At 40.0% G+C, this 16376-nt stretch overlaps 1 protein-coding gene across 1 annotated transcript; it reads right to left on the bottom strand.

Moving 5' to 3' along the window:
- Positions 1-6425: 6425 nt before the first annotated feature.
- RFK (riboflavin kinase) lies at positions 6426-12856 on the bottom strand. Its single transcript, XM_055699494.1, has 4 exons — positions 12716-12856; positions 11080-11231; positions 9661-9763; positions 6426-9066 (listed from the first exon to the last, which is right to left on the bottom strand). The coding sequence occupies exons 1-4, from the start codon at positions 12795-12797 to the stop codon at positions 8936-8938; spliced, it is 468 nt and encodes a 155-aa protein (XP_055555469.1). The 5' UTR covers positions 12798-12856; the 3' UTR covers positions 6426-8935.
- Between the last annotated feature and the right edge of the window lie 3520 nt (positions 12857-16376).

Here is a 16376-nt window from a genome sequence, read left to right on the forward strand (position 1 = left end):
CTAGAACGGTAAGGCAGTAACTCCAACACATTGAAAATGGTACGCTGACCCTAATTCTTCTACTAGATCACTTAAAACAGACCCCTCCTACCTGACCTCACATAATTTCTTTTTTTAATTGCTATTATCAGATGCCAGTGTATTATGAACCATTCTACCACCTGACAGAAAAACCTAAACCACTTACTTTCTTATGAACTAATTTTGCTTCTTTCCAACTTTTTGCTGGAACCATTACATATATCTGGAGAATATAGCAAGCCAAAGCCACAGCTGTTAATGAAGCTGGTGATAAATCAATCCAGAGTCTCTCCTTCCCATGTTGAGCAACCACAACAACACAAACTATCAGGAAGATCAAGAGATTGAGTGCAGAAATTAAGACTGGAGAAGATGATGACGATTTATAGATATAGGTATAAAATATGCTGTCATATATGGGACAGGATGACAACAGTTCACCATAAATTTAAAAATGGGTTCTTGGGTGACAATGAGGAAGATGAGCTTTAATAGCATGCAAGTCAGTAACTTAGAGAACTCCTAATTTATAGATCTTCCACTCTGCTGCCTTTGTTACAAAATTACTGCAGTATATTTAGTTATTTCCTGGCTTGATGAGCTCAAGATTTTATCCAATACATATTGTGGGAGGGGCATGGTTTCTAAAAACATGTTTTTTCTCAAGCTTTATGTAAATACTTAGTAGGTTTCTAAGCAGCACTCTAGATGCATACTGCTTAAGAGACTACATTTCTGTCCACTGTGCAGAAAGCAAATCCTTTCCCTAATATGTATCTGTGTGCATTGTAATTAATGCAAACACCTACTCAAACTGTGCATGCACATACCTATTGAGAACCACGCCAATCACTACCAAAACACACAGAGATAAACAAGATGGGTGTATTCATCTACATGGTTAATGTCACTGGGATGGGGTGCCAGTAGTTTACTACTATGGAAATATAGTTGTAAAGCAATTCATAATACAATAGGCTTTATACCCAGATTTTCTTTGTTGATATTATCTGGTACACCTGTGCTCCTCAAAGCCAGTACGTTTTTCCTCAAAACTCTCTACGTTTTTCCTCAAAACCCTGTAGCATGTTTCCCAGTGAAACTGCATCTATAAGGCACTGTTAAAGGTTTATGGTTATGACGTTCTTCCAAGTACCTCCAAATGTATTCATTGTTTGTCCATCAAAATAGCAAATGTATTCATTATTTGTATGAAAAATATCTGCAATATTTTATAGGTCATCAGCCCCCAGTTAATCCTAAGCCTGGTGGTCATTAAGCATCATTTAATCACACAAATTTTGGATTTATTGTGAAGTGAAATATAGTGTATAAGTACACTGGCAAAAAGGACTTTTGTCTTTTTAACCACCTTCTTGGGCTACAAGGAACTGAAATAAGCAGAGAGAATTTACAATAGAAATTTTCCATTTATCTTTTAAATGGTTCAGCACTTTCAAACTATGCCAAAGCAAATAGCACTCAGTGGGTAATTTAACTTAAAGGGACAAAATGTAACTTTGTACCATTACAAAAATACATTGTACTACAGAAAAGGAGGCTCTTTACAACCCCTTGCTGTGAAAGAACAAATTCTTTGCACAAAACCACCATGATAGCGCTATTATTTGTTGTCAGTGTGACCAGGTGGCTAAGAGAGCAGATTGAGTCTTAGAATAGTTTAAATTTCCAATAATAAATAGCTCTAGACCTGTTAATTACTTGGTTTTACAAGGGAATTAAATGTGAGAAAGACTGATTTTTATGGTGTAATTCCTTAGTGGATTCTATTTTTTTTTTTTTTTTTTTTTTAATGTTAGACACTCCTAAAGACCTCAGAATTCTTCGGTAAATTTGAAGGACTTCTGTGGACTCCACTTTGGATTTTAATCTTTTAATTATTGCACTTCCAGTAAGAAAGAGGAATTCAAAATAATGTGACAGATAAAAAGGACAAAATAAGGACCTATATTTATCGAAAGCAATATAATAACAAGGTACATTGGAAAGGCACATCTGGTCTGTCACTTCAACTCAAGTTCTTATCTGGAAGAGCTTTCCAGGGAAAAGCAAGGAAGAAACAAAAAGAATGAAAAATTTGTGATATCCTGCTCTCCTACGCTTGTTTAGATTAATATTGTGCTTTATTACTGTTATTGGTTTTTATAACCTGACTCCTATCAAATTTCTAAGGCTTAATCCAAGGTACACCTGTGCAGCCTTAGATCTCTACAAGAAAGGGATGTAGCAAACATTTTGGTTATGGGCTCTCAAATTAACATCATTATTTTACAAAAACTTTTGTATATATAATAATCCTGAATCATTACAAACCAAAACGAACACAGAAAACAAACAAAAAAAGAATCTCAAAAAAACCCTAATAAGCATTTACATTTAAAAAGCCTGTTACTTAAAATAATTTGGTCTACATTACCACAACTAAGACAGGAACAAAACTACACTTCCAAAAAACAAAGAGCTCTGAATTCTTCTGAAATGCCAAACCTTTTCAGAGGCTCTTTGGTTTAGGCATAACATTTCAACCATGTTTTGAATTTATCACCTGCAGAAGAGAAGCAGTACTGGTATCTTCTTTCCTTCCAGAAAAGCAGTGCTTTTGGCAGGATTCAAACGGCAGCTCGGATGAGAAGCCTGCTCCTACAAGACAGCAGGAAGTTTGCATGATTTCACGCTGTACAGGTAGGGTGAAAATCTCCATGTTTTACAACATAGCAGATAAATGCCTTGAAGGGGTCTTCTTAAGAGAACAACTAACTGACTGATAACATTAGAAGGACATGGTATGAGGAAGAGAATCGTGAGGAAGACTTTTTTTTTTTTTTTTTTAATTGCATTTTAAAAAAAGTGGTCAAGGATGCCCAAAGCTGGAGACCTACAGAGCCGTATCAATTTTACATTGTTATCAATTAGAACTGCCTACTGAGAGTGCACAGGGAGACCAAGAAGAATCATAATCTTTATAAAAAGGCCATGTGTCCAGTAACTACTGACTCAGAGGGAACTGCTCGTTAGTCACCGACACCACTGGAGAAAGTCCGTAGAAAACAGTACAACCAAGGAAACCAATAATAAATGCACACAGATCACAGCACGAAAGGATCTGAAATACAATTTTATGGATTTATGGTGTCTATGTCTTTTACACTGTCCTCAAAAAGCTAGCAAAATTCAACTCCACAGCTATTCAAATCCACAAATCCCCATCCCACTAAGCCAATGCTGCACGTCTCTATCCTCTTGCCTTCTCCAGCCACCACACTGAGAAAGACGTCCTGAAGGAAACAAATATATTTAAAACCTAAAAATGTTTCACAAGCTTTTCTCATCTCAAGGCCTTTTTGTGTTTCATTCTTTACTCACCATGCTTTCTTTGCTGCTCTCATCTATCCATGAAGTTTCCAAGCTCTAAGCTCTTCCTTAGTTAGCTGTATTTTTTTTCCTTATAGGTAATTCTCTCATTACTCTCTCACTCATAACGCTCCTTCAAAATGATCTTGTAAATTCACATCTCCTGCAGTTTTACCACCCACTCACCTCTCATAATCCAGTAATGTGTATTCAATGGGAAGTGTAGGCTACTAGTGGGTTTTAGCCTTTCTCTTTCCAACAGAGTGTATGTACATAGGGAAAATTTTCCTCTTCTGTGATTCTTATTCTTTCTTAGTTTTGATAGAAAGGAATTAAAAAAAATTACACTGTAGGTGTTATCATCTAAGTGCCTTGAGGCCCAGACTCTTTCCCCCACAGGCTAGTCCCTAAATCAGACTATGTTTTTGCAGTACACCATGCAATTGCCTCCAGGTCTTGTGGGACCATTACATGACTTCTGGCTAAGGACTTGGGCTAGAATTTCAAACCAAAGAAAGCAATGAAACTATTAAAAACTCAACGGTATAAGTTACCACAGAAGCATTTCAAATGGATTTTGAGACATTTGGTCATCTCACGACAAATGACAGGAATTCAAAAAGTAAGAATTTGCATTATATACACAGGGAAGGGAGGGAGGGAGAGAGGGGTACATTTCTTTCAGCAGAACATGGCTCCTAATGCAGTTTTTTCATCTACCCTCAACCTAAAAAAAACATGCAAGTGTGGTTTCAAGTCTAAATTTTAAGGAATAACCAAACATGCAACCTGATATGTTCTGAGGATTCAAAGGGACTGCTGAATAGAAAGACTAAGAAGTTTTTTCCACTCTTTTTTTTTTTTTTTTTTTCTTTGTTTTCTCATTGGTAGGTATATGCCAATACCAAAGATGCTAGGGTTAGGACCTGGGGTTTACAAGCACATTTCAAGTGTTGAATCAAATTAATAAAAAATATTGTAATAGCAGTACCACCTTTTCAAGATCATACAGATGGATATATAAGCTATCACTTCTGCAATCAAACAACAGATGACTGAAGATTCTGGCTGGACATGCATATTTGCAATGAACTAGATAAATTTACAGATATTAAGATCCAAAATTAATAGTTGAAATCATATGCACAGGTCACTTCTGCTGTCTTTCCAAGTACCATATGTTCCTACTCTTATTGGCTGCTTCCTACTACCCAGAACTATGTAGGGAGCTGCTCAATACATGTCTAAAAACTGATTTTAACAAATCTCCCGAGATATCATTGATCGCAATCCAAATGGAAGATTTTTCCCTAGGAAAATACATAATGTACAGTAGGCAGCAATTACAACTTTTTTTCCCCCTTTGTCCCTTTTCAGAATAGGTTTAAGCAGGAGGCAGACATCCTTAACCAACAAAACAACACACGTATTTTCCCTTTGCATTACTTTGTGGGTTTATATTATACATTCAATTGATTAATAAAAAGGGAAGTGTTACTTTATTGTTCCTCATTTACATTACCTACTCGACATCCACATAAGGACTTGTCTTTTCTGTGTTGAAGTTCTACATTCCTCTAACCACCATTATGTTAAACTGTTCTTCCTCAGTACTTCTCTTGAGTTCCTCCATCCCGGCTCCCTGCATGTGCCACGACCAAAATCCCCAAACAGTTATTTTGCTGTACCTTTTCTTCTCTTTCTTGTCTTTAACATAATCTTCAATTCCAAATTTTCTTTTTTTTCCTGGTTCTTATGCAAAAACCAAATTCACTCACCTAGGTTCTCATCATTAGGAAACAAAAATGCCCAATACAAATCCTACTCTATTCATTGATTGAATTGTGACTTCCTCTTTTGAATCTTAGCACTATGGAAGAAGCAAACCAACTGCAAACTTAAGAACATATAAAAGATACTAAGCACTTGGCTTAGTATCTGAGCCACAAACAGGAAGCCAGTATTAGTTCCCAACCATTATAGATCAAGATCGAGATCATTAAGACAGTAACTGCCATTGTTATTTGTTTTTAAAGCTCCAACCCATTTAAAAACCAAGAGAGCCCACAAAACGACCCAAATGTTCTTCTGGACAAGTAGATAACGGAAGTTTTCCAACTGTCACACTAGCAAGTACAGTCTTTTGCTTACTAGTGAGCTGGTTGTTTGGGTTGGGTTTTTTTTACGTCCCTCTTCTCTCTTCAGAAAATACAAGCATGTGTGGAAAAAAGGTTATCCCTCTAGATAAAGTATATTCATTACAAAAGACATCTGAAGGCATTAGGGTATTTTTAAATTGTTTTAATTCCAGAAGTAAACTAGTAGAAAATCTAGATACTTGGAAGTTATAATGCTGAGTGTCAAAGAAAAGCCCTGAACAACACACGTGCTTGAGGATTTCCCTTTCCTAAATCTGTACCTCCAGTCTGGGCACTCTGTTGTTAGAAGCATTTCTGACAGATACCAGCCTACACTGAAGAATCCACTACATGTGATATAAAGCAACCCTTACGATATATACCACCAGAATATGTTACATTCTTCCTTGATGTAAGGTCTACATATAATCAGCCAAGAGAAGTATGAAACAAACTTTTTCCCCAGAGGCCAGAGCCAAAATAATGTGTTTTAAGATACAGGTTTAAGTCTCCTTCAGCAGCAGACAAATGTTCGACCTGCCCTACTTGAACATTTAACAGCTGAAGCAGAACACAGGAGAAGAACACAACTTCTTCCATCTGAATCCTAAAAGAAACAAGCAGGTTTAGAATGTCTTGAAAGAAAGCATATATAGACAAACTGATTCACAGGTTCCATGCTATGAATTCTAACACTCCCATAAGTTCTGACTAAACCACCTAAGTCCCCAGACTGAGGCCAGTTTTCAGACACACTGGGAAGGTTGAACAACATCTCATTATTTTTTCCTGTCAGTCTAGCTTTTTAGGCAGTCACCCCTAAAAAGCTTTGTGTAAGACTGAGACAACTAACTTTGCTAGTTGTGGCAAAGAAAAGGAAACCTGTGACAAGGATAACTTTGTCCATTACAATTCCTTTATTAATGGTACAGTGCAGCCACATCAACTGGAATAAATACAGTTATTTGTAAGTAATACAAAAATATAACCCTTCATAAAGTTTATATTGTGCTAGGAATTAGGCATTGAGCTTTAAGAATCAATACATGACATTTTCTCTTAAATAATGTGGACAGGTACGCTCAGCAATTTTCTCCAATTTGAAGACAAACAAATGAAGAGCAGTTTATTAGTTCAGTGTATCCATACATCACACCTCAGCTAAGATTTGAGAGCAAACTTAAGAGTTTTTTCCAAGTTTTCCTTTCGCCACTGTCCTCTATTGCACAGTGGTTCTATAGCCAAACAGTGAATTGAATTTCTGATAGTAGCATTTACTAGCAGATGCAGAAAAGCATTACTCAGACAACCAGCTTAAGGCACCATGGCTTCCACAACAGACACATGAAATTACTGGCAAAAAATTTTATAGGTGGCTGAGTGTTTAGCTACAGTACTATGAAGAACAACAATCTATTCTTCAAATATATTCTTGACAATATATTCAGTTGACAAGTGTAGCGTTTATTTATTCTTAAAAAAAAAAAAAGTAAAATATAAGATTTTGACATTACTGCAATCCCAAGAATGCCTCAAATCTTTGAAAAAAAAAAAATTCCCCCTTCATCCCCCAATGCAAAAAAATCCAACTGTCAGTCCTGCAAGACAATGCTTTTACAGACTTTTTAGAAGTAGTTTCCAACACGTTATATAGCAAAAGTTCACTCAATTAGTTTGTTCTCTTTTAAAAGAAAAGTATATCTAAATGCTGAAAACTGCTCTGCCTTTCCCCTCCCCAGCCCCTCAATTCTGTCTTGTGTCTCCTGCTATCAACAGCACTGGCAAACAATTCATTTAAATTAAATCAAGTTTCTCCTGAAGTCCTAAAGAGCAAACATAAATCCTTGATTTGCTCAAGACCTCCTTCCTAATAACGTCTGATGATACTGCCTGACAGTTAATACGAAGTGGAACTAACATCTTGATAGCACTTGCCACAAAGACCCAAACTACCTTGTTAAAATTCCCTTAAACCCTAGAGTGAAAAGCAGGATTTGAATAGGATAGGACAAGGACTAAATTCATAAAATTGCACTACAGAAATTGTGCGTTCCAAATTATGCATGGTAATTCAGACACAGAGCTACAGTTGAGACATACCCACAGAAAATGTTCCCAGCCACATCACAAGCCAACATCAAAAGATGACAAACATGACAAAGTCATTGCAGCTTACCTAGTTCCACTCACTGAGTAGGAGACAGAAAAAATTTAAGAGAAAAAAAAAAGTAGATGTGGAATCACACATACTATAGGAATTATTTAATTTATCAGTTCTAACAATATCCCCTCCATTTATTTCCCTACATTTTAGAGTAGTCCTGGCTGCACTTACTTGTAATAAATAACCAATACCCACTATAGTGTTGCTATGTTAATCTGCAAAGGATTTCATTTGGCCAAAGCCCTAGCTCTTACCTGCATGTGGTGCAGGGAGTCAATGAGGTTTTTCTGTGCCTTACAGTAACACCAATCTTCAAGTCAGCCATTTTGTTGCCAGTGTAGTGAACAACCCCAAGGTTCTCCCCATTTTCCTATGATAAATGCCAGCAGCACATAAAATGCTAAGTTGTCTTCCATTACCTCTTTTGCCTTAATGCCCAATGAACAGAAATCTTGTTATGCTGCTTCTGCATCTTTTGTGCCGGAACCTTTAAAGTTTGTCAACTTCCATACTGTCATCCATTTCCTGAATTTCAGCGAAACACTTCCTCAGAAGTAAACTATGCAGATCATGTGGTGTCATATATATAGAAATATATATACTGTTTCTTATATGTGACATAACTCAGATTCCAGTAACTTAATGAGCAACAGCAATTTCCTCCATTTCAAACAAACTTAACATAAATAATCTGAATTAAAGGAACACCTTCAACCATGACAGCTGTGTGAGCATATAAAAATAACAACTATAAAGAACAAATCTTGCTGTTGTTACCTAATCATTGCCTTCCTGCACTACAGGCAGGTCCTGACTCAATGAATAGCAACATTTTCTCACATACAGCTAAGATCTAGATCTGAGAATGACACAAAACTGGGAAAAAAGGTTGGAATAACATTCTGTATGTTAAAAAAAGACATTCTTCACTTAAGTGAACTACCCATATCTTAGGGTCAGAGAAGGTCCTGCTCCACATGTGTCCAGATCCCTGAACAACACGTAACTTCAGGATACAGTTTATCTGTAAGAACCTAAACCAGCCTTCTACTTCTACTGCATGGCTGGGTTAATGATGAATTAATACAAGAAAACTGAAGTCACCTTGCATGATTGGTTTTAACCTCAGTTAGCCAAACAGACACATGACACCAGAGTACCTGCAAAAGCAGTGCAAATATAAAAGCTTCATGACAAGGGAGATAAAAAACAGAGCAAAATACAAGCAGCATGGGTTTCCTCAGTGGTTGTTCACTATTTTGTGTTCTGGCAGATTAAAGAAGTTATCTTCTTTGAGTTTAAGATGTTCTGGTAAATCTAGCTGTCTTTTTGCTTCTTCAATGTCTTCTTGAATTGCTGAAATGAGCGCCTCTGAAAAAAAAATAAGAATAGGGGTATTTAAAAGCTGGTTTAAATTCTGAACACACAATAGCAAGTGAAAATAAGGTATACCACAGAATATCAGACAACAGTCCCAGAAGTAGAATATAATTATTACCATGAGGTTTGAAAGGCAAAATTCTTTGGTTTTAAGATGCCTTTTGGTTTTTGATTAGTTTTGTTTTTTAAACATGCCAGAGTTGCACTTTTCACCATTATAAGCACTACCCTCTCCTTGTTCCAAAAGACATTTCAGCACTTCTTTTCAATTCTAACAGAGCTGCATTTAAAAAAGTAATCAACAAACAAAACTGATGCTTTTATAACAAGCATGTGATTTAAAATTACTCGTCAGAGAAGTGACACAACAGTACAATTTTTTAGTCTGAAACATTGGAGAATGTGGGGGTTTGTTTCTGGCATTTTTAATTAAACCAACTTGTACACTTAGCTTATGGAAACATTTTACTGAAATTTCAAAGTTTAAGAGATAAAATACCTCTTTATGGAAAGAGACAGTGCAGACAGTATTTGCATGAATAAGACAAATAAGATACTAGCTTGAGGGAGAGCTGCAGTACTGACCTAAGGAATCAAAGTTTTTTTCTGGTCGAATATATCCAATTATGACTATACTAAGAATTTCTCCGTAAAAGTCTTCTTTGAAGGTATGGATAATGTGTGTTTCCTAAAGGAAGAGAAATAAATATAATGAACCTGGAGTTTATTTCCCTCACTGTAAGGATGTAGAGCTAATATCCCCAATTCAAATTTTCCCCAACACACACCAATAAAAAGGAGATCTATCTTAGCATGTTTAATGCAAGATTTAAAAGCTAAAGCTTTTGATTATGTTAGGAAGGAGAGCTGTACTTTGCACAGAATTTAAGAACTACTCACTGAAGAGTATTCTGATAGCCAAAAAAAAAGACAAGACATATATTACTCGGGAGAAATGTTTCACCACTTCTCAGAGTTGAGATTTCCAAGGCAGCAAATCACAAAGTTTAATGTTTCATCACTAAGTTGATGCATCCAAATAGCTACGAAGATTTTGATTGAAACAGTTGGCTTAAGGACAACTTTTACAAGCAGCCTATGTGGGACACTGAATGATAAAGTTCAAGGAGTGAATTCAAGAATAAGTGCTTTACGCCCAAAACCATTTTATGTACACTTCCCTCTCCAACACAGGCCCACCCATAGCATATAACAACAGAGATATCAGATGGAAAGCTTCTGACTACTTGCTCAGAGAAGTTATTTGCAAAAATTTTAAAAGGTACACTTTTGCATTAGGACAAGCACATTACAGAGCCTTCAAACAATCGGAACCTTAGAAGCAGAGATTCATGCCCAAATAGAAGTGTTTTAAACAATTAAAACAGAGCTCAAAAAGACTCAGAAAAAACACCAGCACCTGTTAACAAGAAAAACACAGTTGTCACAGCTCAGGATGTTAACTCAGCTCCTCCATCTTACTATGTACCTTCAAATATTTATTCTGCATATCAAGCCACAGCACCTCATGTACAGATTCCATCATTTAAGAGAAGAATTATCAGGAAACCATTACAAATGAAGATGCCCCAACATCTCTTGTTTGAAATATAGATAGCTGACAGAGAACAATATATTAGTATATTCCAGCTCATGCTAGGGCTCTTATAACTAGTAAATTCAATGCATCTATCAAGTTTAGTTAGCCATCAACACCATAAGCAACCACCATTTCAGAAATACTGTTGAATTTTTGTTTTGGAAGTATTTAATTAATGATGGAATAGAAAGAAGATAAACTTTATTCACCTACAGCTGCATACTCTCCGGACACTGAGAGTATTTCCTTTTCTGAATATGAACATATGATATAGAAACCAAATACATTTCTAAGCACAAACAGAATTTGATCTCATTTATGGATCAAGTTCTGCTTATCTTATTCAAACTCAACACCTGACTCATTTATTATAATGAAAATCCCACACAAAGCAAAATTCTTACCACTGATTTCTTAATATTCTTATAGAAAGGATTCCATCCTATGCTCAAAACCATTTTATGCACATCTCCATTTCCAACACAGGCCCATCCATAGTATATACCAGTAGAGATATCAGACGGAAAGCTTTCAACTACTTGGTCAGAAAAGTTAGCTGCAAAAATTTTAGAAAGTGTAAAGCGTGAGTGACTTTATGTAAGTCAAGGGCATAACAGAATCTTAAAACAGTTAAAAGACAGGCTCTGCCTACATACTACTTACATACATAACACTGATGGTAAGAACCATGCAACGTGCCACCTGCCAAAGTATAAAATATAAACCAGCTTCACAAAATTCAGTTCCTGTGATAATACCAGCGATATCACGTCTTTTATGCTATATTTTATAGTTGTATTTTATATTTTTATATAGTTATATTTTATAGTTATACACAATCTCTTCTATGGCAATAATTAAAAAACATGTAATATATCCAGTAAGAATGCATTTCACTCTTAGGATAACTATCACAGCTTTAATATGGTGAAAGATGAAAGGGTGGGGGAAAATCAAGTCTCTTCTGCACTATAAAATAGCATCTCAGAACTATTTACTTGTTAGTAAAATAATTACTTATGAAATACAGTATGTAGAAATAAATGAGGCTATGATTAAGTCATCTGACAATTTTGTACAAGTTGCCTTTCAGAGGCACCTCAACAAAAAATTCCCTCCCCTATTCCCTGATACCAATACACCATTATCACACTGTCGTCACAAATCCAGCACCTCAAGGCTGGTCTTGCAAAGTTTCCTTGTCTCCCAGGAGTGGTGCTGCACGTTGACTTCACTGCCTGTTTGAGACAGGCTAAAATTCAGTTTGATTACACATCTACCTGTATCTAGACAACTGAAACAGAGACGAGCAACAGGAAAATCTGGTTTTTTGCAGGCCAAGTCCACCTGCTCTTTTTTTTAACCTCTGCATTGCTCCCCTTGACCTTCCCTCCTTACAGCTATTCCCAGTGCCTACACTCCCTCTCTTGTTCTCATCTGAGGTTTATGAGAACGGGTATTTTCCAAGCTTCCGCTGGGCAACAGCGTGCATATGATCACATATCTACATCCTGTACATCATTGCGACGATGGTTACTGATTAAACGAACAAAAACCAAGACTGAAAGCAACCAGTTTAACATAAGGGGGGGGGGGGGGGGGGCGGGTAGTGGGGTGGTAATAACACGGAAGAGAGTACAAGACTCTGCAAGAAAAAACGTCAGAAAAACTAACACGGTACAAGCCAAGCCTATTCACCGAGAGTGAAGCAATTGTGAAGGAGGGCTGGGCGTCGCCGGCGGCCACCCGAAGGCTGGCGCCGCACCGCGCCGCGCCCCCCCCCGCAGCCCCGTCCCGCCGGAGCCGTCCGGCCCCCCCGCTCACATGGCCGGAGAAGTTCAGGCCGCTGAACGCCCCGGGCCCGGTGGCCTCAGGCACCCGGTACGGAGCTCTGGCTCTGCGCAGGGGGCCGCAGCTCCCGGCTCTGCCGCGGCGAACGCCTCGCCGCTGGTCTTCAACGGGAGCTGTCACCCTCGCTCCGCCGGGGGAAGCGGCGGTAACGTCCCGGCACCGGCGCCGCGCACCCCGCTCCCCGCTCACCGGTGGGGATGCCCAGCTCCTTGGAGCCTCTGCCGAAGCCCTTCACCACCTCTCCGCGGCAGAAGTAGGGCAGGTGCTTCATGGCGGCCGGCAGACAAAGGCGCCCGGCAGACAAAGGCGCCCGGCCGCCACCACCTCCTCGCCCGACGCTCCCCGTAGCCACACCCCCCCGGCTCGCCGCCCTCGCCGCCGACTTGCTCTAGGCGCTACCAAAAAGAGGGGAGGAATCACGCGGACCGTTACCGTTTGCAATCGACGCCACTTTCTGACAGGCACCTGCCTCCCCCCCACAATGGACTTAACCACACTGCCTCACCCACCCCACGCACGGGGGCGGGGGGAGGCCTGCGGATGCGCGGGGCTGGTCGCGGTCGCTCAGCCGCGCTCGCGGCCGGAGGGGGAGGCCTGCCCGGCGGGGGAGGGGGCTGCCGCCCGCGGCTCTGCCCGGCGGGGGAGGGGGCTGCCGCCCGCGGCTCTGCCGCAGCGCAGGGCAGCGCCTGGGCCCGGCTGGCAGAGGGCGCTGGTGCGGCGGCAGGCTCCCCGCCGGCTGGGCCGAGGCGGGCGGGCACACCGCGCTGGGTGTTGTTGACAGACCCCCAAGCCCCGTCCCCCCGTGTCACAGGCCGGCCGCGCGCTCTCGGGCCACCCGGAGGGTGGCGGCGCCCGCCGCCCGCGGGCTGTGGTAGGCGAGGCGGGGGCAGGCCGCTGGCGGGGCGTACGGCTGCCCCTGGAGAGCACAGGCCCGCGGGGCGCGCAGCGGGTTGCTCGTTCTGGGAGCTCAGCCGAGGGGTGTCTGCGGGCAGGGTCGGGCGGCAGCGCTCAGGGCGGGCCGCGGTCGGTTTCCAAGCGCACGGGGTGTCCTTCACTGCCGGCGACAGTCGGCGGTCATGCAATGGGAACAGCAGCAGCCGCGCAGGGTGACTGGCAGTTGCACCATCTTGGCCCTCTCACTTGAAAAGCTACATCTTGGGCCCTGTGGCTGTGCATAGATATAACAATCGTTTCTGCCTTAGTAACTCGGGTTTTGCCTTTTCTTTCAGAAAAGGTAAAATGCTTCAGAGCACAGCAGACATTTGGGAAATGTCTGAGAACAGATCTTTTTGTTACATGATACCAGCGAGCTGTAGCTGTTGTTGGTTTTTTTTACTCACTTATGATTTGTCATCATGTTCACATCTCCTTTCCTGTCATTAGCGCTGGTAGGGCAAGAATTTTCTTTGGGGAAAAAAACGTCAAGCCAGAAATGCTCACCCTGCGTTCACTCTATACTTCAAAGAAAGTGAATGGTAACTCTGTATTTCCCTTCCTTCACTTCCTGTTTCCAGGTGCCTTAAACGTTGTAGTTGTGTTGACAGATCTCATTAGCACCATCTTTTCTATGGCCCTGATCTGGCTCAAATGAGTTTACATAAATTCAAAGTAATATTACTAAGTCTGAAAAACTTCCCTTAATCTCTCTAAAGTACAGAGCAGACAGCCTGCCAGCAGACAGTATGTATCAGTGGCATATATGCCATTTGAGTTCTGGGGTCTCATTCAGCACTGCTATGCTGTACGTAAGCATATTTGTGTATAAACACATATGTTTGACGTGTTTACACGTATGTTTCTATGTCTAGAAATACCGCCAAAGTCCTGGAAGTGAATTTCCAGTCTTTCCCCCTTTCTCCTCTAGAATGCATTTTTACCAGTTTGATGTAAGCTACAACAGCAATTCAGGATTTACCTCTAATTCTTTTAGCTATTTTTTTTTTAGTGGGAAAAGCAGACTTGTGCTTATATCTAATTGTGTTCCAAGTAAATAACTTCTAATGAGAACTGTCCTGAGAAAACTTATATGTCATACTATAAAACACTGAATGCTATCAGTTCATGGAAACTGGACACAAACTATTTTATATAAGAAGGCCACAAGTATTTTTTAAAGTGGTTCTCAAACTTGCCCTCTTCTTTTTTATTTTTCTCTTACCTGACTCCCCACCATCCTTTTCATGCCAGCATTTAAATTCATTACTTCAGTTTGACTATCTTTGACTGACTTAGAGAATCCTTATATGTGTAGCTGTAGATAAACAACAGTGGTGGAAGTATATATGTAAGAAGGAAAAGTGGAAGAGAAGGATGTCCTAAGTATGCTACTACTGTGTATATTCTGTTTTGCTGTCTCCAAGCATATAGAGAATAATGTTACAAAAAGTCTTTTCAGTAATACATCATAATGGAAGTGTCTTGGATATTAAGTCCAAATCCCAAAGCTGTTGCGTAGTTGCTTAACTAATGACAGATCATTAACAGTTGACCATGTGGCCACTAGAATTGTTTATTTCAGCTGAAGAGCAAGAAACAAAACAAAAGCAATTATATTTTACAGAATATGTTTCTTCCTGGTAGTAATGAATTATGCACTAGGTTATAATTCTTATTTAAGGAGATACATATCCATCTTTTCAGAATAAATGTTGATGTTCTTCTGATATCCACAAGATGGCAACCAATGACTTCTTTTTCAGCATGCATAGGTTTGGGTGTGAGGTTTACAACCTCAGTAACAAAGACCTCCGGAAATAGGAAGTCAGGGAAGTATTTGTTTAAGAACTACATGGTTAGGTAATTTCACAGAAGTCTAACTGATGATTTCTGTGTCATTCTGTCAAAAAGTTGTGAGTTGTGATGTTAATAATTTTTATCAGTCATCACGGTGGGTTGCAGGGATCCAGCTAAAACTTAAGCGGTCCTTAATATTGGACATGTTTTTCTTTTGCTGTTAATTGTACCTAGTTCATATTGGAGGGGGGGATCCTGAACAATTAGAATTTAGTTACGTGTACTGAAATTTGATTGAGTTAGTAGACATAACCCAAAGTGTCACCAAATTTTAGTGATGAGCGTGTTTGCTAGCATTGTCAGCCTACAGAAGAGCAGTTTTATAGTCCATGCCTGCAACGACAAAGTCTGCCACTATTACAGGCAGTGGTTCCCTGCTTATGCTACTTTATCTACAGCTATTGTTGTTAGTGAAAAGTGTTTAAATATTTGTCTAGTGTATATATACAGCCATAAAAACCAGAATAAAGAAAACAGAGTATGTGTTACGTCATACAATCATAGAATCATGGAATTGGTGGAAGGGATCTTAAAGATCACCTAGTTACAACCCCCCTGCCATGGACAGGGACACCTTCCACCAGCCCAGGTTGCTCAAAGCCCATCCAACCTGGCCTTGAACATTTCCAGAGATGGGGCATCCACAGCTTCTCTGGGCAACATCACCACCATCACAGTAAAGAATTTCCTCCTAGTATCTAATCTAAAGCTGCCCTCTTCCAGTTTAAAGCCATTCCCCCTTGTTCTTTCACTGTGTGCCCTCATAGAAAGTCCCTCTCCAGCTTTCTGGTAGGTCCACTTCAGGTACTGCAGGGCTGCTGTAAGGTCTCCCCAGAGCCTTGTCTTCTCCAGGCTGAACAACACCAACTCTCTCAGCCTGTCTGCGTAGGAGAGGTGCTCCATCCCTCTGATCATCTTCATGGCCCTCCTCTGGACTCACTTCATCAGGTCCATGTCCTTCTTATGTTGGGGGCCCCAGACTTGACAAGAGTGGAGCAGAGGGGAGAATCACCTCCCTCGACCTGCTGGTCCCGATTTCTTTATGCAGGCATTAGTA

The sequence above is a fragment of the Falco cherrug genome, chromosome Z, assembly GCF_023634085.1.
Source record: "Falco cherrug isolate bFalChe1 chromosome Z, bFalChe1.pri, whole genome shotgun sequence".
Classification (NCBI taxonomy): Eukaryota; Metazoa; Chordata; class Aves; order Falconiformes; family Falconidae; genus Falco; species Falco cherrug.

Excerpts from the sequence above, each read along its gene's own strand:
- RFK (XM_055699494.1), bottom strand. The coding sequence starts at position 12,797 with ATGAAGCACCTGCCCTACTTCTGCCGCGGAGAGGTGGTGAAGGGCTTC. Across the intron at positions 9,764-11,079 it reads AGAATATTAAGAAATCAGTG|GAAACACACATTATCCATAC; the intron begins GTAAGAATTTTG and ends CTCTTCCTTTAG. Across the intron at positions 9,067-9,660 it reads AAAAAACTTTGATTCCTTAG|AGGCGCTCATTTCAGCAATT; the intron begins GTCAGTACTGCA and ends TTTTTTTTTCAG.